At 55.0% G+C, this 27524-nt stretch overlaps 1 protein-coding gene across 1 annotated transcript in view; it reads right to left on the bottom strand.

The window, feature by feature from the left end:
* The window catches only part of CCDC33 (coiled-coil domain containing 33), a 41759-nt gene extending 15070 nt beyond the window's left edge, over window positions 1–26689 (bottom strand). The window contains exons 1-12 of the mRNA XM_032700666.1: window positions 26105–26689; window positions 25307–25758; window positions 23985–24155; window positions 13791–13954; window positions 9440–9564; window positions 7703–7812; window positions 6893–6994; window positions 6673–6764; window positions 6408–6528; window positions 2781–2910; window positions 2573–2694; window positions 2224–2295 (exon numbers count right to left, since the gene is read on the bottom strand). Coding sequence (XP_032556557.1) covers window positions 2224–2295; window positions 2573–2694; window positions 2781–2910; window positions 6408–6528; window positions 6673–6764; window positions 6893–6994; window positions 7703–7812; window positions 9440–9564; window positions 13791–13954; window positions 23985–24155; window positions 25307–25758; window positions 26105–26414 — 1971 coding nt within the window. The 5' untranslated portion in view covers window positions 26415–26689. The remainder of the gene's footprint in view (window positions 1–2223; window positions 2296–2572; window positions 2695–2780; window positions 2911–6407; window positions 6529–6672; window positions 6765–6892; window positions 6995–7702; window positions 7813–9439; window positions 9565–13790; window positions 13955–23984; window positions 24156–25306; window positions 25759–26104) is intronic.
* Window positions 26690–27524: the final 835 nt, after the last annotated feature.

Genomic DNA, 27524 nt, shown 5'->3' with positions numbered 1-27524 from the left:
CAACCCAGCACTGCCCCTTCCCTGGGATAACACGACTGTTTGCTCATTCCTAGTGTTTGGGTTCTTGGCTTTTAACAAAGCAGATGCTCCAAACCCTTTCCCTGTGGCTTTTACAAGCGTAGCAGAGTTTTTAGACAGGGAGTTTAGTTTGCGGGTAGCCCCTTTTCCCTGGAAAACCCTGTCACTGAGGACACTTTCTCAGCACAAAGGGTTGATATGAGCATCTGAAACCAAGCTCTGGGCATCCACGCCCCTGGTAGGAGTTGGTGAAATCCCTGCAGAGGCCATGGAACAGCCGGGATTTACACCCGGCTCCGAGTGTGCTGGGTACCAGATGGCACCTCGGGTTTATTTAGCTGCTGTTTGTTATAAAGAGCCCAACCAATCTGGGTTATCCATTTTCAGCTCTCTGAGGTAAATGAAAAATAAGAAAGGAAAGAAAACTAGCTCAGTGAGTGTTCTCCTTTGCCATCGGCTGCGGGGAGAGATGTGGGGTGAGAAATCATGGAGAAGGATGGACAGGGATGCTACAGCTCCTTGTACCCCGAGGATGGACAGCAATTCCATGGCTGTCCAAGGATGGACAGGGATGCTGCAGCTCCTTGTACCCCGAGGATGGACAGCAATTCCATGGCTGTCCAAGGATGGACAGGGATGCTGGGCCTCCTTGTACCCCGAGGATGGACAGCAATACCATGGCTGCTCACACTCCAAGGATGGACAGCAGCTGATGATGCAGCTCCTTGCACCTGGAAGTGGGCAGGGATGCTGGGGCTCCCTCACACCTCAGGGATGAACAGGGATGCTGGGGCTCCTCAGATTCAGGCATGGGCAGGGATGCTGTGGCTCCTTGCACCACAGAGACATTGCTGGTACAAAGGCCCAGTGCATCACCAGGTTCATCCAAGTCCTGTATTGGCTGTCTGTGCCTCTTGGCCCCCATTTGGCCCCTTCTTGCTGTCCCAAAGCCAAGCTCAAGACTAATCCATGAGCTGAGAAGCTGGAAATTAAGCCTTCAAGCATCCCTTGAAGCCTAGGGCTGCCCAAAGCAGGAGAGTCCCTGCCCATGCAGCTGAGGCAACACCTCCCCTACCTGCTGGTTTTGGGGTACTGGGGATCACAGCCAGCCAGTTGGAGCATTTTCCTAAGAAAATCCTGACCTCCAGGCAAGAAACAAGGATCAGAACATGCCCTCACCCCGCTCGGTAGGAACTCGCTCACTGATTTGCATCGCTCCGGGTCCATCTGCCTGGGCCACTGCCGGATGAATTATCCAGAGCCCAAGGCTTGCTCTGGCTTTCTCGCTTTTTGTTTCCACTCCCAGCTCTTACATACATTAGGGAAGGCAGGGCTCGAGCAGCGGAATGGGAGAGGTTGAGGAAGAGGAGAAAAAAAAAATTGCGGCTCCCAGATCAAAACAATAATCAGCTAAATGAATTCTGCAGCATTTTCCCGCATGACTGCGAGTGATAATTTAGTGCAGCAGCCAGCTGGAAGCAAAAGGATTAATTCTGCACTTAGTGACACCCATGTGAATAATTCATCACACGCAGACCCCTTTTTGCTGACCCCCCTGGGCAATCACTCCAAAGCCCCCCACCAGCCGGCCCCTGCCCGCCGCAGCTCCTCAGGGATGCAGCATCCAGACCGGACCCAAATTCACTTTATGGAGAGGATTTTTGGTTTGCAGATGGGAGCAGAGGCTGGTGGCTGCAGTAATTAGATCGATTGGGCTCGTGGACGCATCCAAACCTGCCCACGGACCTGGAGCCAAGGGCTGGCGGGGTTTCCTCCTCCCCAGGAAAAGCAGCCGCATTCCCTCCCTGCTGTGACATCCCTGGGGAACACAAATGCTGAAGGAAGACAGCTGGACATTTGTCACCATGGTTAACCAGCCTGGCGTTTCTCCACTCTGAGATGGTGAGCAGCCTCTCCCAAATACCCTGCCTGTGCCACGTCTCCAGGCAGGATTTCCTGGGAATATGAGCATGTGACAAAATCCCTGGGAAAGCGATGGATGTGTGATGGCAAGAACGATGCTGCTTTTTCTAGCTGCCTGACAACATGATCCAGAGCCTTGGGACAACATGCACAAGGGACAAAACCCAGATCCAGCCCAGCTGAAAGGTTTGGAGAGAGGGTGGCAGCTCTAAAGAGCCATCTCCTCCCCGTCCCTGTCCCCATCCCTCCTCACCTCGGGATTTTCCATCCCCAGCATCTCACCTCAAATCGAAGGAGCTGCAGGCAGAGCCCCACGGTTGGGATGGTTCCAGCTGTGGTTTGGAGGTCGGTGCCCTGGGGAGGCAAATTGGGTTTCCACTGGAGCTCCTGGTGGCTTTGGCATCATCTAGATGTCATCCAGAGGTGCAGGGCTGTGGTTTGGAGCAGAGATCCCAGCTTCCTGGGGGATGCTTGGGAGTTTTGTGCCAGGCCGCTCAGCCAGACGCGGAGGTGGGATTTCCATCCCACCATCCCACCATCCCACCATCCCATCATCCCACCATCACCTGTAGATACCATCATCTGTAGATACCATCACCTACCCAGTGTTACCCCACAGCCCCTTTCTCACCTCCACAGCGAGGCCATCCACGTGCACTCCGCTGCTGCACGCTGCCAGCTCCTGGAAAACACGGCTGATGAGGGGCAGCACCGAGTATCCCACAGGAATGAGGGTGCCCGGAGCATCCCACACTGGAAGGGATGAGAACAGCTGGATGAGGGCACAGCAGCCAAAGCTGGGATGACAGAGAGCATCCCTGGTGGAGTCTGAGACTCACCGTCTTTGTATGGATAAAACTCAATTGTCAGAGCCGTGTCTTCGGAGAAGATGGTGGCAGCGTCTTGGCCTTGGAAGAGGAAGGAGGCATTCCAGGATGGCTGCTCCTGGGGACCAGCTGGTCGGGATATCTTAAGAGACAACAGGAAATTCCATATTTGTGGGGGAACACAGCACTCACGCTTGGGAAGGGGCTGCTTTGCAGGCGTTTAGGGTCTGTCTATCACCTCAAAAGCCCTTCCCAAACATGAATTCCAGGTCACCCGACAGATATATAGAATAGTGGGAAGCATGTTTATCCCCAGAGCTGCCATCCGTCGCTGGAAATGGCATCACTCTGTCCCCACCGGCGGCTACTCCGCTTGGCCTCCGGAGAGCCCCGCCAGCTTTTCAAAGGTCAACCTTAACACTGACTTCCCAACGCCAAGAATTTATTGACAGCAGCTCCTTTTTAATGCTGTTACTCCATCCCTTCAGCCAGCATCGCCCAGCGGGAACGAGATGCCGATCGGCTTTTCTGCATCAGCACATTTCTGCTCTGTTGGGGAGGGTGGAAGAGCGGGGCATCTCCCTCTGCTCACGTTTTGGGATGCTAATGGGCATTATGCACCTCGGAGAGCCGCAGAGGTGCATTATCCAGCCTTGGGAGGTGTTAGCATGGGGAATGTGGGCTTGGGATGCTTCAGAGCCTGAAAAAATCCTCCACGACGGGCTGCATCAGGCAGTGCTGTTAGTGCTGGCTCAGCACCAGGCTGGCTCTCTCATTCAGGAATTTGTCGGGGAATCCTTAGGGATTTTTAGCTGGGATATAGCTTAGTTTGGCTGCTGGTAGCCTGGGCTGTGCCTGGCAGTCCTCAGGAAAATGCACATGGATTGGAGGAGCTCACAGCAGCTGGTTCCAGCTCAGCACCCTCCAGCCACTCCTCTTCTTTCCCAGCCCATGGGGCTGTTTCATCAGCCTCAGAAAGCCCAATTTTTGGGGAAAATCTCAAAACCACAAAATGCCACCTCCAGTTACTTTTCCTGGCATCGACCTGTACGAGGCACTGGAGATGGTGCCGTTTCAGCCTCAGCAGGGAAGGGCAAAGTCAAACGTGGGAGCATATTGCTGATTTGACCCCAATTGTTGGAGGTCCTGAGCCCACATGGCTCCTCTCACCAGCAGAGGGATGGGAGATGACGTTCCTGATTTCCCCCCCTGATTTTAGAGGCGGGGGCAGGGGGCAGGATGCTCGCTGGGGCCGGGCTGTCTCCCACTGGCTCGGTGGGACAGATGGATGCTCTGTGCCGGGGCGTCAGAGCCAATGCACTGATTTGGGCAGACATCCTGGCACAACAGCCACCCCTGCCAAGGGCCACCTGCAGAAACACAACAAAGGGGATGGGGAGGAGGAGAAGGAGGAGGAGGAGGAAAGAGACACCTTCATCCTTTTTGGCTGTCCCAGCTCATCTCCCAACGGCTGGTTCAAAGGCAGCATCCTTGGCACGAGCAGAGGTAGAGGCAGCCAAGCCTACAGCCCCTCTCCTGCCTTCCCAAGGGATGAGGCCATCCCTGCTCCTCACAGATGCCTGTCTGGATGCTGCAGACCACAGACAAGAGTGAGAAGCTCCAGTTAAGTAGGTTAAGCTGGAGAATTCCCAAGGAAAATAGCCCTGAAGGAGGTTTATCTTAGAGGGGACCAACATCACAAAGGTTTGAGCTTGGTCCTGGGAGGACAGATGCAGCATGGCTTTCTGTAGTAGGCCCCATGGATTTGCCATTGCCACCAGTGTGGCAATCCCTTTGGTGACAAAGAGGATGCTGGCCCAATGGGAGCACCCAAGGAGAGCAGAGCACCCAACACTCTTGCAGGCGGCTCTGTGCAGGTCTCAGCTTACTCCTGGCCAGGAAGACCAGGTCACCAGGAGCCCCAGCCAGGCAGAGAAGGGCTAATGACCTGGGAATGTAAAAGGAGTGAGAGGGGTGCCCTGCTGAAGGTGAACCCAAGTGCTGTTGGCTGCAGATGCTGATGGGAACCGACAGGCGAGAGGACACACAGGGCTGGCAGAATTATCGAATCCGATTAGCCCGCCCAGGAGTTCACTCAGGGAAAGCCATTAACCTCTGGAACTGGAGCAACAATGCTCCCTCCTCCTCCTCCTCCCCCCAGCCTTCCCCTAACATTTCCTCCCAGGCATTAAGAGTTCATCCTCCCGTGAGGGAAGCACATCCTACAGGTGGGGAAACTGAGGCAGGAGATGGGGGTCACACAGCTCCCCAGGAAGAGCATCCTTGGGGATGTGCCGAGACAGACTGAGCCCTGTGGGTGCAGAGGGAAGGAGGAGAAGGAGGAGGACAAGAAGGAGGAGGAGGAGGCAGCACACAGGCCAGATGGCTGAGTTTAATCACTTGTCCTCCTGTGTTGGGCTCCCACTGCTTGGCGCTGGCAGCAGTGCCAGGGATGTGGGGCTGGGACCCAGCACATGGATCCCACAACTTTGTGGGGGCCTGTGTTTGTATTTATGCCTGTAAATCCAAAATAAATGCATTTTGGCTGCCTTTGCAAAAGAGAAATATCCCCGGGAAATGGCAGCCTCAGGGTTGCAAAGATTGGAGAGGGAAGATATCCAGTATCTTGGGTAGCAGACAGGGATTTCATTCCTGTGTCTGGTCTGGAGTTGATGGGGGTAACTCGCACCCTGAATCCATTGCCATGGTGGGACTGGGGGTGCAGACCCAAAGTGGAGGGTCCCAGTGCTCCCTCCGTCTCTTACCTGCAAGAAGAACCTAGGGAGGCAGGGGCGGGGGGAGTGGAGGGATAAACCAATAATTATTGTACTGAATGAAACACACTAGTGATTTTTATGATAATTCAGCGCCTCACGGGCGACTTGGCATTTGGCCGGCTTCCTCTCCATGATATTTTATTTATGGGCTCCCCGAATGTGTTGATCCAGGGCCTTTCGCTCCGAGCCGATCAAAATTCCGTGCACGGGGGAGGAGGATCGAGCCAGAGAAACGCGTGCGCTCCGCTGGCACTGGGGACCAGCTGGATCCGTCCTCTGGGTGCAGCCGGACATCTGCCCTCGACTGGCACTTTGCAGAGGTGAAAGGATGGAGCAGCTCTGCTTCCGAGGAGTGGCAGCTACACACGGTGGCTCCCGGCTCGGCTGCTCCATCCCGCCTCCTCCCTGCCCCACCAGCCCTCCAGTCCCCTCCCTCCCTCCCTCCCTCCTTGCCAATTTTTTGGCAGGGCTCAGGAACAAAAGCGGGGCCCTCCTCTCGCTTGCCAGTGACGATGCTCTGTGTGGAAAGGGGATGTTTCCCTGGCAACAGCTATTTTGAAGATGTGCGTCGCGGCACTTGAGGCCCGGGGAGGAGAAGGTCGCTGCCTTCGAGAGGAGGCACTCGAGCCGGAGGCGTGAGCAGAGCAGAGGGAAAAATGAAGGACAAAGGCACAAACGAGGAGCTGCCTGTGGGTTTCTGCATGTGAGGACCATGTCTGCCGCTCAAAGCATCGTTTTGCCCCGAAGTTTTTCCTGCGTGGGGTGCTCAGCTCCCCTGCTGAAGGAGGGATGCTCTTTGGCACCCAAGCGGGAAGGATGCTGCTGGATCCCTGCATCCCTGCGGATATGCTCGGCCTCGTACCTGAGGGCAGCCGTGGTTGGCGGCTCGGGCGATGCTAAAGGCGGCTGCTGGAGGGTCTGGGAACAGGATGGTGGTGGGGCTGATGCTGGGATGAGAGCTGGGATGCTTCTCCATGCGGTGCCTGAGGAGTGATGGAAAGGTTTGGGTCACTGTGTGTGGGGCCACATCCACCCCAGCGAGCCAAGCGCCATGGGAGGGCACGATGGCACCAGGGATGCTCAGGTCGCCCCCCTGTGTCACCAGCAGACCCCTGGCCATCACTCACTTGTACTCCTGGACATTGCTCACAACTCTGGCCACGGCGACGAGGGTCCTAGGGAGGGTGGTGAGGGGGACAGACAGCCCCTGCAGCAGCACCTGGGAGGTGGAGGGTCCATGATGAGGGGACAGAGAATGTGGGGAGGGGAAAAAGCTGCCAGAGCAGGAGACAAGGTGCAGACCCTGCACACCTCCCTGCCACCCCTGACCCCGAGGCCACCTCTCACCTCCAAGGCCACGTAGCTCAGTCCATCACAGTGAGGGATGAAGCTCTTTTTGCGGGTGATGGTGACACGCAGGACCATTCCCACAGAGTCCTGCCTCCTTGGCTGGGTGTGGAGGAGAGCAAAGCGTGGGGGGAAAAAAGGTCAAGGCCACAAAACGTGGACACTGGGCACGGACAGCCCATCACTGGCAATAAAGCACCAACTGGTAATTAAAGCTCACTGGCCCCCTGAGCCTTCCCAGAAAAGATCAATATAATAAACCCTTCTGTGTTTAAATATTTCATCGTTCCCAATCTATGTAGGGAAGTGTAAGCTCATTTCTGCCAGCCTGAGCATAGGGGAGTTTGATTTTGGGGGAGTAATGGAGTGAGTTTATCAGGTCTCAGCTGTACAGGGCACTACTGGCCAAGTCCCTGGGTTGGAGAAGTGCCCATGAAGGGGTTCAGGAAGCTGCTTCTCTGGGGCTGGGTACCTGCCTGCATTAATTAATGCACAGCAGCCCGTGTTTAATGAATGCCCTGCCCTGCTTCTCCTTCCCAGGATCCTGAGGGTGAAAGCACTTCCCAGCTTGCAATCCCATCACTTTTCCACCACATTTGAGCCCAGCACAACGCTTGCCTTGTTCCTCCCTCTCAGGAAGCTCACAAGCCTCTTTGAGCACCTTCCCCAACTTGCCAAATGTGGTTTTCCCACCGGTATTATGGCATTACACAAGGCTCCCTTTGCCCACAGCCCCCAGCTACAGGTGGTTGAAAATCAAACTGTAAGCAGGAATAAGGAGCAGGATGAAGGGGTTCGTGCTGTACCTACCAGCACCAGCCTGCAGTGGTGGGGTTGGAAGGGCTGGAGATGCCGGACTGGCAGCTGGAATGTCCCCAGTGCCTCCTTGGTAGCTTTGTCTGCCACAGTGAGGGTCAGCACTGGAAGGGAGAGGGTCAGCTGTCAGGAGGAGCAGGGTTTGGGAAAGAGGAGAGGTTTAGGGAAGGGGAGAGGTTTGGGGGAAGGTCTGGGTGAGGAAGGGACAGAGACAATGGAGTGATTAATTTTCAGCAGGCCTTCCCCTCACAAGGCCAGGGTGGAGTGGACAGGAGCAGGCTTTACACCCAGACCAGGATAATACACACACACACATGTGCATCCCAGGGAGCCATGAAGAACAGGTCCCAGGCAATTCCAGGAGAGCGAAGCTGGCACCAACACAGCTCAGATTCCCGTCTAAGAAGCCAGGATTTCCTACTGATCCATCTAATCCACCTCCCTGCCTCCAGCCCACCCTGCTCAGCTTCCAGGGTTCCATCCTGCCCTGAGCCCTCCCTGCCTCAGGGTCCTCCATGAAATCAGTCCTCTCAGTGGTGCCTGGTCCCCATCTGTCCCCTGGCATGGCAGCATCACCCCACGGATTCTGGCACCCCCAGTTCTTCCCTTAAATTAGAGCAAAGCTGCAATTTATTTGACAAGCAGGAGCAGGAGCCTTTTATGGGAAAAAAAAAAAAGAAAAAAGAAAAAAAAGGAGCTGATGGAAGGGAAAACCGCCCTCTCTTTATGCTGCCATCAAGAGTTGGGCCTCCCTTCCCCCAGCTTAATGACTGCGCCGAGGCACCCGCCTTAACTCCTGCTTGGCCAGCCTGGGAATGCCACAGGTTGTGCACGTCCCCAAAGCGAGGATGAAGAAGGCAAGTGCCTGGTCCACCCTTCCCTGAGCTTGTGCTTTACAGCACGTGCTCCATTTAAATGGAAATTTTCCTTTTCTCCCAGCTCCTCCTGGATGAAGCACCAGAGAAAACGTTCTGGGGTTGAGCGAGACACAAGTGGCTTTTCTGCCTGTCATCACCAATGATGGATCACACTCGGATTTCTGGGAGATAAAAGGATGGAAACTGTATTGCCGGGGAAGAAAAGCTGTGAGCTGCACCTGGGGATGACAGCTCCAGGATGAACACCTGGGGGATGAACGTGGCCAAACATCTGGGAGATGCTGGGAGGTGGAGGAGCAGACCCGGAAGCCCCATCAAGTCTCCCTGAATTTCTCATGATCCCGCACGGGGCAAAAAGTGCATCAAAATCTCCTCAATTTCATTGAGGTCAGGGCCTAACGGGATTAGGCACGATGTGAAGATTGGTTCCTAACGTTTGTTTTGTAAGGAGCTGATTTTATAATCAAATCCTGGCCCCTAATTCCACGAGTTTTATCACAATTACAGATTTAGCAGCCCTGCGTGGGGAGTAACAGCATCAGGATGTGGCTCCAAATGATACAAGGTGAGGGATGGCAGTGGGGAAAGATTTGGGGTGTTTCCCCTCTGATGCTGATTCCCATTGGATACTTTGGAGGATGCCTAGCATCACTGCCTGTTCCACCCTGGGCACGTCCCTCCTGGTCCTGCCCTGCAGACACCACAGCCATGAGCTCAGGACACGGCTCGTTCCCTCTGCCTGGGGTCCTGAGGAGCAGGGACTCCCTAATACCCCCAAATTAGCCCTCTGAGGAATGAGTCCCATGTCCTGGTCCCCAGCATCCCTGTCCCTACAGTCCTCCAATGCTCTCACCTGCCCAGCCTGCATCCTCAGCATCCATTTCCAGCACCACCTCCTCCTCCCAGGTGGGTGTGTGGGTGGGCTCTGAGGAGGCACGAGACGCCTCCAGCTTCTGCTCAGCCCCTCCACTGGTCTCACTGTGAGGAAAAGGGAGGAAAATAGGCAGGGAATGTGGCAGCAGGGAGCTGGGAGAGGGAGCATCCAGCCCTCAGCAAAGCTCTGCCCCTGCTCTGGGGGGGCTTTGCTGGGAATTCAGTGCCGCTTTTACTCCTGGATCCTGCCCAGCCCCCAGTGACAGGGTTTGCAGCCCCTTTTATCCCAAAGGCTATTTCAGGCCCCGGAGGCTAATTATCCACAGTATTGATGAAGGGACAGGGAAGATGCTGCTGGGAAAAGAGAGAGAAGATTGAATGTTAACGACTGTCATCATTAGACTCGGCACATAACAATGCTGAGCAATAATTATGGTTGTGTTCACTGCTACAGACCTGGGTAATTCTTCATCTGTGCTGGTGTCACCATCAGGCATGTTTTGGGGTTGTTCCTCCCACTTTTATCAATTAATCACCAATTACTCATTAGCTTGGCTAATAATAATAATCCCACACACACTTTTAGTGGGGCTGGAAGATCTTTTAGGGCGTCTCCACTGCCCAATGAGACACTTGGTGTTATCCTGGGAGTCCCAAAACCACAGCAGAGTCCCACTGCCTGGTGATGTGGTGACCTCAAGTCCCTGCACCCCCACTCACGGGGTGAAAGGGGATGGTGACATCCCACTGTGACACAGATATCCCAGCCCTGTGAAGGGGTTGCTCTGGATATCAAGGTGATGAAGTGCTGGCCCCTCTGGTGCTGGCCCCTCTGGTGCTGGCCCCTCCAAGAAAAGCTCTTCCTGGGGCAGAGCCAACATGGCTCTTGGGGACAGTTTACCAGGGCACTGTTGTGACTGAGATGGTGTCACTGGAGACTCCAACACCGGGGGAAAAGAGATTATAAGGCACAGAATTATTGAATGGTGTGGGATGGAAGGGCGCTTAAAGATCGTTTCGTTCACAAAGGTCCTTCCAGCTGTAGGGTGAGCTCCAGGTGGGACCGAGTAGGTTCATCCCAGATGGATGGGAGGATGGTTGCAAGACCTCCATTCCCTCTCCCTGCTGAACAGATTGGTCTAGTAGGTCCTCAGCCATGCTGCATCCACATCCAGTGCTCCTTTCTCATCTCCCACGTGTCCCCTTCCCCACCAGCAAAGCCCATCTGCATCCCACAGGGATGCAGCTGGCCAGCTTTGGAAGGTGGGAATTGCCATCAGGCTGGCACTGTTTTGGAGGGGCTGGAAAAAAACTTGGCTCTCCAGTAATGAGCTCTGTGGGGGATTGCTCTCCCAGCAACGTGCTCAGAGTCCGAATGAAGCCAGACCTTGGCTGGGGGGGTGGGAGGAGGAGCAGGAGGGTGAGAACAGGCCCCCTTCATTATAGACTTGCCTAAGGACGGGAGAGCATTCAAAAAGAGCTGTGAAGTGGGGAGGGGGAGGAAAACAACCCACAACTGCACAAAGCACAGGGGTGTGCCTCAAAAACCAAATGAATAGGCCGGGGGCAGCGGGAACAGCGGAGAGCAGAGAGGGTTTCATGTTTTCTCCTCCCCCCAGCCAGCTCCAGACGCGCTGGAGAGGCAGGAGCGGGGTCTGCAGACATGAGATCGCACACCTCAGGGCAGGACACGGCTGGGATGCACCAAGAGCTGCTCCTCCGATTCTCTGCATCCCTCCCTGCCGGCTCCGGGGCAGGCTCTTGGCTCTGCCGTGCGTGCGGGGATGCACCATCCGCCCACCGCTGCGATAAAGATAAAAGATAAAGACGGCTGCCCCCGGGGAGTTATTACCCATCGACGTCTCGGCTGCGGTGCTCGGGGGCGGCGGCACGCAGCCACCCCGCTGCTGTGACACCGGGGTGCCCAGCAAAGGGCTTGGCAGGGCTGTGCCCAGCCTTCAGAATGTTTATTTATCCGGTGTTATGAGTTATTATCTCTACAGGGTGAGTTATTTCTCGGGGCTGATATCCCAGTTGTTACATTGCTCCCGATCTTCTAACCCTGGGATGTCCCATCTTCATCCCACCAGGATGCTGCGGCAAGGAGGGACCGCTTGATCTCACAGCCCCAGTGCTCTGGGTTTATCAGCTGATTCCCTGGTTTAATTTTGGGCAGAACCAAAAGGTTTTACTTTACAGGAACACCCTTTCTGAGAGCATCCCATGGCACCGTGACCTGGACTGCTGCCTTCACAGGTCCCCCGTGGGCAGGGGGACAGCGGCCCCCCATCCCCCAGCCCGGGAGCAGCTGGTGCATTCAGCAGCGACCTTGAGTTGCTTCTCTGGGCACTGAAGAGCAGAAAGGAGGGAGCGAGGAGGTCCTTTCACCCGCCCGTGGTACTCAGCGGGGAGGAGAAGCCGGCCGGGGCCAGGCGCTTTGTGCCGTTAATTGCAAACACGCCCGGCTCCGGCACGCCAAGGTCATCCCTGCATCCTGCCCGTCCGGCAGCAATTTGTCTGTGAGCACGAGGGAGTGAAAGGAAGATGCGGAACAAACCCACCGGTGCCCCTGAAAGCAGGGAGGGAGGATTTTTTGGGTGTTCAGAAGGTGAGGAGCAGAGCCAAGGTGCTGCCAGATCCCCAGAGCATCCCCGGAGGAGGAGGCTTTCTCTGGGGCAGGGTGAGCCAAAGCCCCTGTGTGGGATCTTCTGCTCCTCAAGGTCTTTCAGGCTCGCTCTGCTAAACCTTTCCCTCCCCAAATCTCTGGAAGTGGTGCACACAGCTACGGAGCACTGTGGGATGCTGAGTCCAGGCACAAGTGACTGGACACAGCCACAGAGGGCAGAGGTGCTGCTCCCTCCCTCCCATCCCACTTGGATCACATCCTTATGTGGGGTGATGCTCTGTGTGCTGGCACTTTGGGCTTAGGATGGCTCCAGTGGTTACCCCTTGGCTGTTCTGGGGGGATTGGATGCCACCAAACTCCCCACCAGCACATCCCCCTCCAACTTCTCCCTCCCACCCATAAAACCCCACCTTTTATCTGCAACATGCTACTCTCCTTAAAGAGCAAGTGCCCTGAAAAACAATCAGTGATTCCCTTCTGCCTTGGCTCCCTCACTATGGTTACTAAAAGGCCCCTCATGTGTCCTGCATCCCTAATACCCCCCTCCCCTCCCTTCCATCACTCTCCCGTTACCATGGCAATGCGGTGATGGAGCAGCACCAGAATGTAAAGAGAGATGCAACAATCACACGCCACCCTCGTGCTATCATTTAGGATATTGATGTTTAAATCTCCGGAGATCATCTGGGTATAATTGGTTTATGGAAATAGAGACAAGTCCTGCCGTAGAGTTACTCAGGCTGTCGGGGTGGAGAGCGGGTCCTTGGCATGGGGGGGTTGGGAAAGAGGGGATGGGGTGATAGAGGGGTGGCAGTGGAGGCTCCCAGCTCATGTGTCAGCCAGCCCCAGCTGCCAAAATCCTGATGATGGAGTCCCACATCCCCCCTGCCCAGGGAGCCTCTGGGATGTCTGATGGGGCTGGCACCGGGCGCTCTGTCACAATGACAGACCCTGGGACCCCCTTCACTGCAGAGCTCAGGGTTTCTACTCTGGAAAACACCCAGCAAGCAACAGTTTGCTTTACACGAGATGTTTCCAGGCTTTCACAGTCCTGGCTGCTGATTGTTCCCAGTGGATGAACCCCAACTCTGCAGCCTTGTTCCCTTGGCACTGATGGATCCACTTGGGTACCAGCCTACCCAGCACTGCCCTGGGGAGATGCCCTGCAAAAACCAAGCTCTGCGGCCAGGTGATGCTCTGAAGGCACTGACAGCTGCTTTCTCCCCTCTTTTCCAGGGAAGTGAAGCCCCTCTGCCTCTGGGATGGCAGTGCTGAGCAGGACGGCCTCCCTCTTACCACAGACCAAAGCCCGACCGGCTAATTGAGTCCCCTGGCACATGCATAATGCACGAGGAGCCAAGTCCTCCTTACCCAACATCCTGTTTTATTTATTAAAACACTCTTTTATTTATTGTGATATCATCCCCAAACCCAGGCAGCATTACCCTGTGGATTCTTTGACATCATTTTATACTTTCAATATTAGGAACACTTTCTTCCTGACACCCCAGCAAGCTGAAGTGCCTCGTGTCTGCCTTCCCCCATCGCAGCGAGGAGTCCTGGTTCCTCTCCCTGCGTCTCACGGTGGCAATGCCAGAGAGGTTCCCCCCTCCCCGGGGCTCATGAAGAGGGTGGCAGCTCCCAAACCCTTTCTCTGTGTCCCCACAATCCCTGCTGTCCCCCTTGGTGGATGCTGGATACTCACACAACAACGTACGGCCACGGCACCCGGCCCTCACGTGTGGCTGGCAGGTTGCTGGCACCGTGGAGGGTGACGGTGATGGTTTCCTTCCCCACGGGGGCCACGTGTCCTCCACCAGCCATGGATGTGTGCCCAGGACCCTCTGTCACAGCAGGGGACTTGGATACCTGCCGGGAGCGAGTGAGGATACATGAAGGTGGGAAGGGCTGCAGCCATGTCCCTGTCACCCCACCTCGTCCCCATGGCCCAGGTCAGTGCTGAGAGCCCAGAGGGAGGAGATTTCATCCCAGCACATCCCCACATCCCAAACTGGTCCCAGATGAGGGAGAGCAAGCTGAAAAGGTAGTGCCCCCCCACATTCCCATCACAGCTGCCTCTTCCCTGTCCCCAGTGTGTCCACACCCTGTCCCCTGTGGCTCCACACCACTGATGTCACCATGTCACAGCAGTGTCACAGTGGTGCCAGGCTCTCTGGGAGGACACCCTGCAGCACCAGAGGATCCTGCACAAGATGAAATCATCCCAGCACCCCTGCCCAGCATGGTGCCATGGGGGGCAGCTACACTGGGGTCCACACATCCCAGGCCAGGTCACCAAAACAGGGATTAACCATCTAAGACAGCTCTATGTCCCCCATGTCCCTCTGACCTCCCAACAACCACTCCTCTCCCCAGCTCCTGTCATCCCCCTGCTCCCCCTTGTCACCAGCCCAGGCATCTCTGCAATTTATAGGGACTCTGCCGGGAATTGGGATCTCAGCCCAATCTGGGGGGAAGGGCAGGAGTGCAGTGGCTCCCCCCACCCCAGCTCATTAATTCCCACCAGCTGATGTGATAAGGAGCAGCAGAGCCACAAGCTGCTCCTCACGCATCCCATTCCTGCTCCCATCACACCCCGGCCAAGTGAGAGACGGTGCTGTCCCCCACCCCCTGCGTCCCGCAGCGCCACCGTCTCAGGCAGCACACAGCGTTAATCCATCTAAATATCTCACGTTTCTGGGGATGCAAGGAGTTAAAACCCACTCTGCCCCACTTCAGACCCTGAAATCCAAACCCTTCGTGCATCTTTGGACCTCCTGGGGTTGAAGCAAAAGCTCCAGCCCGGCGAGCAGCCCGCGGGCTCCTCAAAGCCGCTGCCTGCAAATCCCCTCCGACACGTGGCTGTGCCTCCGAACTCAGTAATGAGGGATTGCTTTGTCCTAAAACCACTCCCTTGTCTCTCCCTCGTCTCTCCCGAGGCTGCCCCGTTGCAGCAGTGGTGGGCTTGGTGACCCACTGCCATGAGGGATAACACGCCCAAAACTGAGGATCACTTGTGGCATGGAAATCTGGGTGCTCTGATCACCAGCAGTCTGGAAAAATACATAAATCAGCTTTTCTCCCCCTCGGTTTTTTTTTTTTTCTGTCAGCTCAGAAACCAGTTGGAGCTTGGGGCTGGGACAGCCAGAAAGTGGCAGCGAAGGAGCAGAAACACAAAGTGGGGGTGGATCCCCTGACCTGCAGAGCAGAGCAGAGAATGGATCCCAATCCATCACTGAGAGAAGGCAAGGATGGTTGGGGGTTTTGCAGGGGCATGGTGCCAGATTTGCAGGCAGGAAGCAGGCACAGGCACGCAGGCAGGGATGCTCTCCCTGGAGACCCCTCTATCCTGTCAAGAGAGCATCTGTTCAGGCTCCAGTTCTGGAATTTCAGTGAACATTTTCATCCCAAACATCACAGAATCCCAGTATGGTTTGGGTTGGAAAGGGTGTTAAATCTCATCTCATTCTAACCCCCTGCCATGGGTAGGGACACCTTGCACTAGACCAGCTTGCTTCAAGCCTCATCCAACCTTGCCAAATATTCACTAAAATCCCCATGTGGAGGAATTCCAGCTGGCAGAGCCCAGAAACAACCTTGCTTTAATTGCACAGGCACCTTGGAGCTCTCTGATGGAGCCCTGCTCTGGGGGGGGAGCCCTGGACATAAGCTGTGATGCTGGGCCAGTGTCCCACCCCCCCATCCTTATTTACTGCTCCAGATCACTATTTTGGGACATTTTCTTATATTCTCCCTATTTTCTTTCACATTCCAGGTAACAGAAGCAGGTTTCTTAGTGCACGTCTTCATTCCCACCACTGTATCTACATCTCCCTTGGTTTTACCATCAGCAGCAGTGACAGCAGGATAATTAGTGAGGGTTTTACCAGAAAATTCACAAGTGGTTAAGCAAAATAAAGCTCAGCAGGAGAACAAACCATTTTAAAAATAGCAGGTGTGAACAATGCCAGGCTTCGCAGGCAACCAATACCCAAACCTCCAGCAAGCCTGTGATTAACTACCCAAAAAAAACCCCCAGTCACTATTCAAAGCCAGGAGGAGATTCAGTGTTTCTTCCCAAAAGGAAGAAGTATCTCTACCCTACAGTTCCAGGTAAAGCCCACGCTTGCTTGCAGCTCCCTCCATCCTTCCAAGCCACGTGCTCTCCCCCAGGAGTTTGCAACCTGTAGCTTGCGGAGGTGGAGATAAAATGTATTTCGAGTGTGCCCAAGCTGGTGACACCACGTTTGGAACATTTTGAGGAGCTTTGGAGAATCACCGACTTCTGCAGAGCGTCGTGAGCATCTCCCGCAACCCTCTGCCCTGATCCCACGCAGCACCTTAACCCCGAGCCGCCCTTAAATCCTCCTTAACGACGATTATTAATTATTCACACCGCGCTGTTGCGGGGAGGTTGATTAACGGCGTCTGAGCCGCCATCGTCGTAATTTGTTTTTCTATCAACTCTTTATCATCTCCAACGAAGCACCGGGGCCCAGCAGCTCCTTTTCAGCAGCGCTCAGCCAAGATTAAATTGCTTCTGGCTGCGAGCTGACAAGACATAAATAGCCTCAAGAGCCCGGCGTTTAGTTCAGGGCAGCCCGGGCTGGGAGCCAGCAGGGACCTCCAGGCACGGCACTGCAGGGGCTCCTCCAGCCCCTGCCCACACCTGGAGACCATTGGTTGTGTTTTCCCCCCTGGAAGAAGGTCGGTGATTTCAGAATTCTCCTTGAATTTTGATTTCATGGAGCGGCGTAAGCTCAGAGGGAGAGCCTGGGGCTGTAGGCCTGCAGCGTTCACCTCCTCAGCTCCAATCCTAGCCCTCCCAGAGCTCCTTGAGGTGCTGCAGGAGAAGACACCAGTCCCTGTCCTACCACAGAAGGAACAGTACCCTTGTGGTCCTTTACAGTGAGCCCCCCCAGCACCGGCTAAAGCCGTGAGCGATGCTGTCACAGAATCATCAACAGCCCCAAGCTCCTCCCTGCTCCTGGCAATTTATGAGTAGCTGTTGGGAATGTGTCAGCTTTATCCTCCTCCAGAGACTCCATAAAATAATAGTAGGCTCCATAAGTGAAGATGGACTGGGGCTGGTGTGAGTTCTCCTTTGTGATGTCTCCCCAGGCTCCATTCAAGCCTCCTTACGGCAGCTAAACACCAACAAGCTGCTTCCCTTCCCGGACGGAAAATAAAGAGCCACTTAGCTTTAAACAAGTAGCAGGATCAGGCCACAGGTTCCACCTCCAGCACTGTGCCACTGTGAAGATGAAGAAGGTCTGGAGCACGGCCAGGACACCCCAGGCTTGGTCCAGGACATCCTGGAGTATGGCTGGGGCAACCCAGAGCATGGTCCAGGATGTCCCAACGATGGTCCAGGACATCCCAGAGCATGGACAGCTTGAAGATGCTGGATTCCCAGGTGTCCCTGGGGAAATCCCAGCAGATCTAGCCACCTCTCAGCTGGAGCTCAGGGCTCTGGGATGTCAGAGCACACCAAAAGCCCCTGGGACACCACAGAGAATCTCTCAACAATGGGGCGAGCAGCCAACTAACAGCCAGTCGGCTCCATCATGGTATGTACCTCCAGGCACAGGGAAACCAGGATGGGGAGAGGGATGTTCGACTTCATCAGGCACCAAAACGGGGTGAAGTATGGGTTTACAGCAGGGCCTTGGTGGCTGATGGGTGAATGGATGCTTCACCTAGACCGGCCTTCTCTCAGCATCCTGAATTCACAGATTTCTGGGGGTGGGAGATGCGTTGTATCTCAGCTGCCCCATGCCCCCAGGCTCCGTGTCAGTCCCTAGGGTGTTAGAGTAGAGTGTGGCACCCCGTATCCGCATGGATTTGCACCCCCTCCCAAGCATCATGGCTCCTCATCTGTCTACCTCACTCTTGGAAGCAACCGGAGCCTCGGCGCTAATCAGATTTGAGGCTGTGAAATCTCATTTGAGGCTCTATTAATGCAGAGCTGGCACGACACAGGCCCCGGCCTGTCTCCAATGAGCAAAACAAGGAAAGCAATCTAGCTGGGAAAAATGCATCTCCTGGAACGAGCTCGGGGGAGCCAGGCAAACACAATTACAGTTAAAAGGAAGATTAAAACAGTATCAGCACTCCTCTCCCTCCGACCCCTGCTCCTGCCCCTGGGAGGGGAGCATCGAGCTGCACCGACGGGCATCCCCAGCACCGTGGTCCTTCCAGCACGGATGTGATTGAAGCAGGATGCTGCCCCTTCAAAGCAAAGGACTTTTGCAGGATGAATGCCATGGTCTCCCTGTGTCAGCGGAAGGCCTGTGGGATCATCGTCATGGAATAGTGACTTGGAAGGGACCTTAAAGCCTGTCTTGTTCCACCTCCCCTACCATGGGCAGGGACGCCTTCCACCAGACCAGGTTGCTCCAAGCCCCATCCAACCTGGCCTTGGACACTTCGAGGGATGGGGCAGCCACAGCTTCTCTGGGCAACCTGGGACAGGGCCTGCCTCTTCCTCAGGGAAGAATTTCTCTGGTTTGCTGACACAGCATAGGAAGGGGGTATCCCTCTGGGTCCAGGCATGGATGCTTTCTCCTGTTTGCTCAGACATTGCTGAGGTTTTGCTCCTGGGTGCCTTAGAGCTGCTTGGCATGGGATGGGAGGAGAACACGGCCCCCTGTAATGACACCTATAATTAGCACCTGCCAGAGGAGCCCTTATCCTTGAAAAATAACCTCTAGAATGCCACGGATGTGGATGTGCAAGGCAAGGGACAGCCATCAGCTTCCCAAATAAAGGAGTCAGTGCACACATGGTTTCCATTTCTAGGAGCCCACAAGCAGATCCTCCCCCCTGTAAAGGCTCCAGACTGACAAGCACAGCTCCAAACAAGACAAATATCCATATGGCTGGAAAACTCCATCTCCTCTGGCAGTGCCAGCTCGGGTTTGAAACAAACCCAATTGTATTCCAAAGGGGTATTTCCCAACACCTTCGCAGCAGGTTCAAACCACCTTCCAAGGAAAACCACACTTTAAAGCCCCCTAGTAGATCCCCAGCAAAACAAAAGTGAGAGGAAGACAAGCAAACGCTGTTTTATTCATCATTTCGTCCTGGCAGCCTCCTCCTTTCCCACTGCTCCAGTAACCCCCATCCCTGCTCTGCTCCCATTTCCCAGTCAGCCACAGGGAGATTTTTTCCCTTGGATTCAGGCTGAGCTTGATATATTCTGCTTATTATTATAATTTTTAAGCAACTTGTTTCCTTGAGGGGACCCTGCGGGAGCTCGTTAGAGATCACAGGGCTGTTTCGGGGCGCCGGGAGGAAGGATGCTCTTCCCCCTCGGATGTCAGCTCCAAGACAATTTCCCTGGGGAGCTCCGTGGCTGCTGGCTGGGAATCCCTCTGGGCTAAAAATTGCCAAATTCATTTTCCTTCCATTTACGTGGAAAACTCCCAATTCACCTGTCAAATAATGAAATGGGCCGGCAGCCCAGCACCGCCTCAGCTGCTCCGTTAGGACAGTTTTACACTTTCTATATTTATCGGTGGCACCAGCGCAATTCCCTCCCCCCCCCCCACCTTTTAAAAAGGAGCAATTTTCTCTTTTTAACCCCATTTGCTTTCCTCATCAGCGCAGTTATCTGACACTTAAAGGGACATGATGACTGAAATTGCAGGAATTAGAGCCAACAGCTTTCCGTCTCCTCGGAGCAGCCGGAGTTTGTGTTTTACAGAGGAGCAAATCACAAAGCAGCTTGGAAAACCTCCTGAGGATCCATCTTCGCCAACTGAGAAGATTTTTCTTTTCTCCATTTTAGCTATGAAAAGGTGAATTGCCACTCGTTGCTGGCCCATTTCCACAGCAGATCTCCACATGGGCAGGGAGAAGTGTGCAGGGAATTTTGGATCAAGCTGGGCAGCTGCAGGTCCCCAGTGTAGTGATCAGGAATATAATTTCCTTGCAATACATCACCAGCAACACGTGTTTTCACACTCTAAATCATCATCTTTAAATCAGAGCCGTGCAAGCAGCCCCCCAAAGCCGTTTGCCTCAGGTCCCCTTTGGCTCCCGGCTCCCTCCAGCACGGAGCTAGATGATCAAGGAATGCTGAGAGGCGAAGCCCCCAATGAACCCATCAAGGCACACTCCTCCCTGGGCTGACAGCTCTTCAAAGCCCTACAAATTGCTCGCCGGAGCGGCATTATTCATCTCAGCCGCGTCCCGGGGTGAGCCCTGTCAGCAAAGTTTGTTTTTCAGCCTCATTGGGCTTTTAGTGAGTGGAGGCAGCTCCGGCCCCTCACCCTGTCGTCAGGGCAGCAGGCGGGGGAGAAGGGCTAGAGCTGTTCCACCCTCCCTGTCACTGTCGGCGGGGTGAGGGGTGGATCAGCCGAGCCATCCATCGGCCGGGAACAGGGACCTCTGCCCCAACCCCACTGCTCTGCTGACGGGAGACAGAAGCTTTTACCCACCACCACCGCTCGGAAAGACGGGGCACATTCCAAGGGCATCATCATTCCACAGCGAGATCCTCATCCTGCATCCCCTACCGCTGCAGATGGACAGAAATGCAAGATCTCAGCCCAAACCCAACTCCTTGGCACAGCTACAAAGGAAGCCCCATCCTGAATCCCACACAAAAGAGGCTGAAATTATTCCAGCTGTGGCTCAGAACCCCTCAGGACCCTGTGCCTCAAATTCCTTCGGTGTTTGAGGAACCCCTTCTTTACTTTCTATATCCTGCTTAAAAAATAAAGGTGATTTTTACTCCTGGGGAACTTTTTTCCTCCTCCCTATGACTTGCATGAAGTCACTTTAGAGCCACACAGGCTTTGCCAGGGAAGCTGCTTAGCTCCATGGGGAATCCAGAAGGATAAAGCACAGGCTGAGCAGAGCCAGGAGCAGGCTTGGTCCCATTTTTCAGATCCATTGAAGCTTCAAATGTCAAAGTAGCTCCATGGAGGATAAAACACAACATTAGTGGAGCCAGGAGCTGGTTTGGTCCCATTTTTCAGACCTGTTGAAACTGTCCAAGTCAGAGTAGTTTCATGGAGAATCCAAAGGGTTAAAACACAGTGTCCACAGAGTCAGGAGCAGGTTTGGTCCCATTCTTCAGAGTTGTTGAAGCTTCCCAAGTTTGAGCAGACTTTGCACGGTGTGGGTGGGCTGTGCTCCGCACTGGGAGCCCCAGCTGGGTCTCACCCCACTCCCTGATCCCTCTGCACCCTGGTAAACCAGGATCCAGAGGGGGAGCACAAGCTGTGTGCAAACCCATGTGTTTGTTGCGGGGAGGCTGCGATGCCTTGTTCCCTGACAGCACCAGGCCGCGGGTCTGGGCTGGCTGCTCGCTGCCAGCTGACACTGGAGACTGGAAACAAACCACTCTGTGGGCTTGCAACCAAGTTCAGCTGCCAAGGAGATCTCCAAAAGCTGGCTCCTTCCTCCCAGCACCACTGGGCAAGTGAAATGGGAATGGTTCCTGGAGGGAGGGACTGACTTTTAAGGGTTTTAAAGACCTTTAAAAGACTAGGTGACCTTTAAAGGTCCCTTCCAACCCAAACTCTCCTATGACTTCTGCTGACCTGGGGGCTGATTCCCCTTAACTGAGCCCTGCTGTGAGATCCCCAAGGATCCTGGTGAGCCCATTTCCTTCTCCTCCTTCCCTGTGTGGAAGGCAACTGAGAGATGATCCTTGGCATGTTATTGATCTGCTCGGTGCTGTGCCCAAGTCCTGACAAAATTAGGGAGCCGTCTGGCTCTGCAACACACGCCAGTCATTTGAACAGCCAGCAGAGCCTCCCACTTCGTGCCTGGGAATACATTATCCACAGGTTGCAGGGAGATGAGGAAAATATCATTATCCCCGTGCCTTGGCCTTTTGCAGGGAGCTCAGCACACATCCATCACCCCCAGCATCCTGCAGAGGAGATGCTCGGCACAGAGGCAATGTGTCAAGGAGTTGGCTCCCCTTCTTAGGAAAACAAAACAGATGGAGGTGGTAGCCAGCATCCTGATTTCTCAGGACACCAGTCTGAGCTGCAGCCCTGAGATGAAACCCCTCACCCCTATGAAGTTACCCCTCTCCAGCCCCAGCATCACTGACTCCCCAAAGTCAGTAATCCATCAGATCACCCAAATCCTGCCTGAATTTAGGCAGATATTTGGTCTCTCAAACCTCAGTTTAGGGTTCACCTTCTCTGTGCACTGCAGGGTCAACGTATGATGCCTTGAGATGCTCAGGATTGGACCACTAAGAGCCAAAACAGCTCCAGACCCACAAGCACCTCCCAGCTTGCTCTGGGCTACAGCGTCCCAGGAGCTTTTTTGGAGGTTAAAAACCAGCTCTACCTGGTGCTTCCCCATAACCCAGGACAGCTCAGCCACCCTTCAACACATTGTCCATCACTCCAGGCCTCCCAGGAGGGCAGGAGCCAGCATTCCCCCCCACCTCTCAGCTTTTACTTCTTAAATAAAATCCATCCTGGCAAATACTTGCTGGGTGACATCAGCAGCAGGTGATTTATCGCATTCCCTCCAGGGGCCCAGGAGCGAGATTGCATTTGCTAATGCCTCTCCTTACGCCCCTGGCCCGGCTCCGCATCCCGCTCCACATCCCAGCTGATTGCTATCGATTCCTGCAGCCCCAAAGAGTTTCTGTCTAGACCTTTGCTGAGCAAACTCAATCAGACCTCGCTAATAAGCATCTCTGGCCAGTAATTTTTTGGCGGATCAGGCCGGGAATAGCAGATGCGCTTGGAAATGAAGTGCTGCGAAGGGCCCGGAGTCGCTCTGGGCTGCCAGGGGTTTGTGGTGCTCAGCATCCTGCCCGCAGCACGTGGAGCAAGGAGAGCAGCTCAGCTCCAGTACCCCGTAACTCCCTTGAAATACACATTCCAAGTGTCCCAGAGCCACCAGCTCCACGTTCCAGCACAAGGGAAAGAGCCAAGGCATGAAGGTGGCCTGTAGCAGGCAGCCCCTGTGCAGGGCACCCTGCAGGAGAGAGGGATGGCAACCCAAATTTGACCCTAAAACCTCACCAGTGGAGTCACCAGGACCAAGGAACATGTCCAGCATTAAGAACATCCTTATGACTGCACCCTGGCCACGAGCCACTCCGTGCAGTATCCCCTGTCATCTCTTCAGCACTGCAGCCCAGAGCTGGGGGGCTGAGGGAGGGCTGTCGGCCCATCCCTGAGCCAGCAGCGTTTGCCCACGGCCAGGAGGCTGCAGACAGCCTTGCCATCCATCCTGCCATCCCAAACTCTCCCACCAGCACTCCCTGGAGGGAGAAGAGAGCCCAGAGCATGCCTGGGGAAGGTCCATGAGATCAATCCCACCTCCAGCGCTGCAATCCAGCTTTGCAAGCGATGTTTTCGCAGGTGTGTGAGACACCTCCGAGAGCAGCACAGGCAACACGTCAACGGGTGTGTTATTCTTCCAGCGAGATGCAGGAAATGGAGCCCCTGGGGTAAGGGTTGTCTTTTTTTTCCCTTTATTTAGACAGCTTTTAACTCAACTAAGGGAAGAAAAACACAGCCTCTTGGACTGTCGTAGCCCTGCCCAATGAATTCTGCTGCTTAAGTCTAAACTTGAGCTGCAGGGTGAAATATTTAAGACATGGTAGCCCCAGATGCCCACACTCAGCATTTTAAGGCCTTTCAGGTGATGCCATCCACTGCCTGGGCCCAGCCAGCATGCAGGGATGTGTTTTGGTAGTAAAAATGCATAGTTTGGTGTCTCATTCCCCCATTCCTGCAACGAGGCTGGAGTTGTGATGACCTGGGAGTAGTGCTGGTACCCAGGGATGGGATGGAGGTTCCAATGTCTCCTTCCACCCCTCCATCTCCTCCCCAGCACTGGAAGCCATGATAAATAATAGCATTTTATATTGATTTAGGATGGTGCTTTCTCCACCGACTGCACTCACCTGCCCTGGCCAGGAGGCTGAGTCTGGGCTGTGCCCTGGTGAGGAGAGATGGAAGCTGCTGCAACTCGGCACAGCAGGCACTGAGGAAGAGGAGGAGGAGGAGGAAGGATGCTCACCTGAGCCACCCAGGAGCTCCGGGGAGGAGCTGAGCTCAGGGTCAGCCTGCAGCCTCTGGGGAGAAGAAAAAGGTTTTGAAGACTCAGCTTTGAGATCCAAAAGCCCTTCCCCATTCCTGTCAGTGTCCCAGGGTGACCCCTCTGTATCCCAGCTCCTTCCTCTGTAACAGTCAAGCTCAGGACCTCATCCTTCAGGGGCAGAACCTTTGATAGAAACCAAAAAAAAAAACCAAAGAAGCAAAGAAAAAACCACCCAACTAAAACAGCCACAACCACCCCAACAACACTTATTTTAGACTTAGAGACACCCCCTAAGCACCCCTAGGGATTGCTCCTGCACAGCCCCAGTTGCCTCAGGAAAATAAAGAAAAGAACACACCTATATGTAATTAATTAATTAAATTTTTAATGAATTTTGTAACAGCCCAGCCCTCCCTCCATCCTTTATAGGGAGCACTGCCCAGCTCCCCACTGCCTCTGAAGGGGGCTGGCTGCTCCCAGTGCTTGGAAGAGTGAGGTAGAGGAGGGCAGGGAGATGCTGAGGTGCTTCATCCTTCCTGGACCACCCAGAAGGTAAGGGGGATGCAGGTGGGCTGGAAGTTCTGGTCCTACAAGTGCTGTAGGGGCAAGATGTAGGTCTTGTAGATGGTAGGGCAGGGTTGGACCATGCTGTGGTGGAAAGAACCAGGTGAATACCTCATAAGGGATTTCTTCCTACAGCTCTGAGCATGGTTTGACTGTGGAACCTTCTTTCCTGGCTTTGCTGGGGCGGCTGTGATCTCACCAAGACCCTGACAGCACTTTGAGCTTGTCCCAGCTTGCTCCTTTTCTGGGCAAAGAGAATCATAGAGCCATTTAGGTTGGAGAAGACCCTTAAGGTGAAGTCCAACCAGACAGTAACCCAGCTCTGTGGTGTTCACCACTAAACCATGTCCCCAGGTGCCACATCTACATGTTTTTTGTACGCTTCTTGGGATGGTGACTCCACCACTGCCCTGGGCAGCCTGTGCCAGTGGAGAAATTCAGGGGGAAACTGAGGCAGGGCTGTACTGTGTCCCAAAGCCGCCCTTCAAAGCCATGGAAACCACTGCCTTTCTCCTTTTTCTCCAGCAGGAGCCCGTGTGGGACCATCCAGCTACTCTAGGGCCACGTCCTGTCCTAAACAGACCTGTTTGCTCTCTAACCCCCAAATCTGGGCTCTCCTACCTCGGGGAAGTGGGCATGGCCCTCGGTGGGCAGCGAGTGATAAGCGGACTCCGGTGTGCCGAGTGAGCGGCGGGAGATTCCCAGATCTGGGGACACTGGGGCTGCTCCTGCTGCCTGCTGGTCCTCCTGGGAGCTGGGGGAGCGCGGTGGGGGTGCAGCCGGCGTGGGGGGTGGCCGGTGCTCGTGCAGGGACGCGGTGAAGGCCAGGCGGCCGCAGTGCATCGCCGGCTGCTCGCTGCCCACCCGCAGCAAGGCCACCACGGCGCTGTAGCGGTACCAGTCCTCGTTCCTCCTGGCAGAGAGCTTCAGCCGGGGCTGGTCAGGGCGGGGGTAGATGGCAAAGAAGGCTTCTCCCACCCGCCTGCCCCTCCTCAGCCTCTCTGCCCACCCGGGGAAGCGCAGGGCCTCGATGTGGAGCCGCACGTCGTGGTTCTTGTCGTTCTTGCAGAAACCTGCCGGGTGGGGGGTGAAGTCTTCCTTAGGAATGCTGGTGGTCCCAGGAGCATCTCCTGGGCTCACCCCTCAGCAGCCCTGCTTAGCTCTGCTCTGTGAGCACTAGAAAACGGGTTATCCAGCCTGCATATGTCTAGATCTTGGGTGGGGGTGTTGGCCCCAAGCTGGACCTGCCCCATCCATCCCATGAAACTCAGACAACTTTGACCCCAGCTCACAGATTTGGTGGAGGTGTGAGTGTGGTACAGGGGCCTGCAAGACTGAGACAGGCTGTGCTTGCTCCAGATCTGTGCTCCTGGGTCACCTCCCTTGTCAGACAATCCCCGTGGTGCCCAGCCCCCTTACCTCTGGGCAGGGTGAAGGTGAACTTCCTCCTCTGGAAGGAGTAGATCTGGTTGAGGTGTCTCTGCTCGATGGTGTCGGTGGTGCTGGTGCTGCTCCGGGCGGTGTTCCCGCTGTTGACACGGAGCCGGATGCCGGCGCCGGAGCCCTGCAGCAGCGGGTTCTCCACCGTGAGCCTCAGGGCGTAGCAGCCCCGCCGGTTAAACTGGACACTCACCACCTCGAACTCAAAATCCAGGGTTTTCTCCTCAGCCTTCAACCGGGAGCGCTGCAGGGTCAGGGGGATGTGAGGCTCCCCTGCTTTGCCCGCCATGGGGACAGAGTAGGATTTGGGGATAAAGCCTCCTTGGAGCAGGGAGTTTGAGGGTCTCTTCCCTGGAGGAAGCCTTCCTGGCAGCCTGGGGCAGGTTTCTGAGCCAAGCCAGCTCTGATTCCGCTCTCGTCTCCGGCAGGGAAAATGCCTGGAGGTGCCCCTGGGTGTGTGTTGGCCTCACATATCCGCAGGCAGCTTTCAAAGGCAGCAAACAAGGAAAAGAAATCCCCGTCTCTGAAAAATCATCCTTCGGTGCCGTGGGGAGCTGCCGAGAGCTTTCCTGCCCCTGTGCAGCAGCAGGACAGACACTTTGAACTCCAGTTTGTTTGCTGGGGAACCAGGTAACTAGATGCAAAGTGGTGGCTGCCTTCCAGCAACAGCCCAGAATATCCAGGGTGACGCTGAGCGCTGTGACACACACGTGTGCAGGCAGGGTGTGCATTGATGGCTCCTTGAGCCCTTTACCTTGGGACATCCACCTCAAAGGAGTGTGCTGGAGCCTCCAGGAGATGTGGATGTTGAGGATGGTACAAGCTCTGACTGTTGCTCCCACGTTTTGCTGACCCTAATTCTGCTCCTCCTGCACTCGTGGGTTGTTTTTGGATCTCCTCTGCTGGGATCAGGCAGCCAAGTTGGGATCTCAGTGGTGCAGGGAGGACTGGGTGTGTCCCAGGAGTCAGGGTTGGGCTGCAGAAGGGGAAGTAGGGCTGCTGGGGTGCCTGAAGGAGAGTCAGGAGCATTCTGGGGTGACCTGGGTCAGAGCTGCCTACAAAGGGGTTTTAGTCCAAGGCTGCTTTTCCCAGCATCACACAGGCTGCTCTTTCCCGCACTGGAGTGTGTGTTTCTGGCTGGTGCCACTAGAGCTGAACTCCCTTCCTAGTAAGCCTGCTGCTGAACCAGCTGAGCATCCCAAGGTTAGTCCCACCACGGATATTTCGGGACTGACATCAAGGGGGTTGGTGGTCTGGGTTGGGCAGGAGCTGGAAGCTCAGCCTGATCCTCACCAGGAGCACCCTGTCATATCTCCTTCCCCCATTACCACTGAGAATAGCACGTTCCCACACTTTTCAGGATGTCTCCAGTGAAACGTGAGCCGGAGCTGGGCTAGCA

The sequence above is a fragment of the Chiroxiphia lanceolata genome, chromosome 12 (assembly GCF_009829145.1).
Source record: "Chiroxiphia lanceolata isolate bChiLan1 chromosome 12, bChiLan1.pri, whole genome shotgun sequence".
Lineage (NCBI taxonomy): Eukaryota > Metazoa > Chordata > Aves > Passeriformes > Pipridae > Chiroxiphia > Chiroxiphia lanceolata.
The sequence above is the reverse complement of the archived record's forward strand: the minus strand, read 5'-3'. Positions and strand labels throughout refer to the sequence as shown.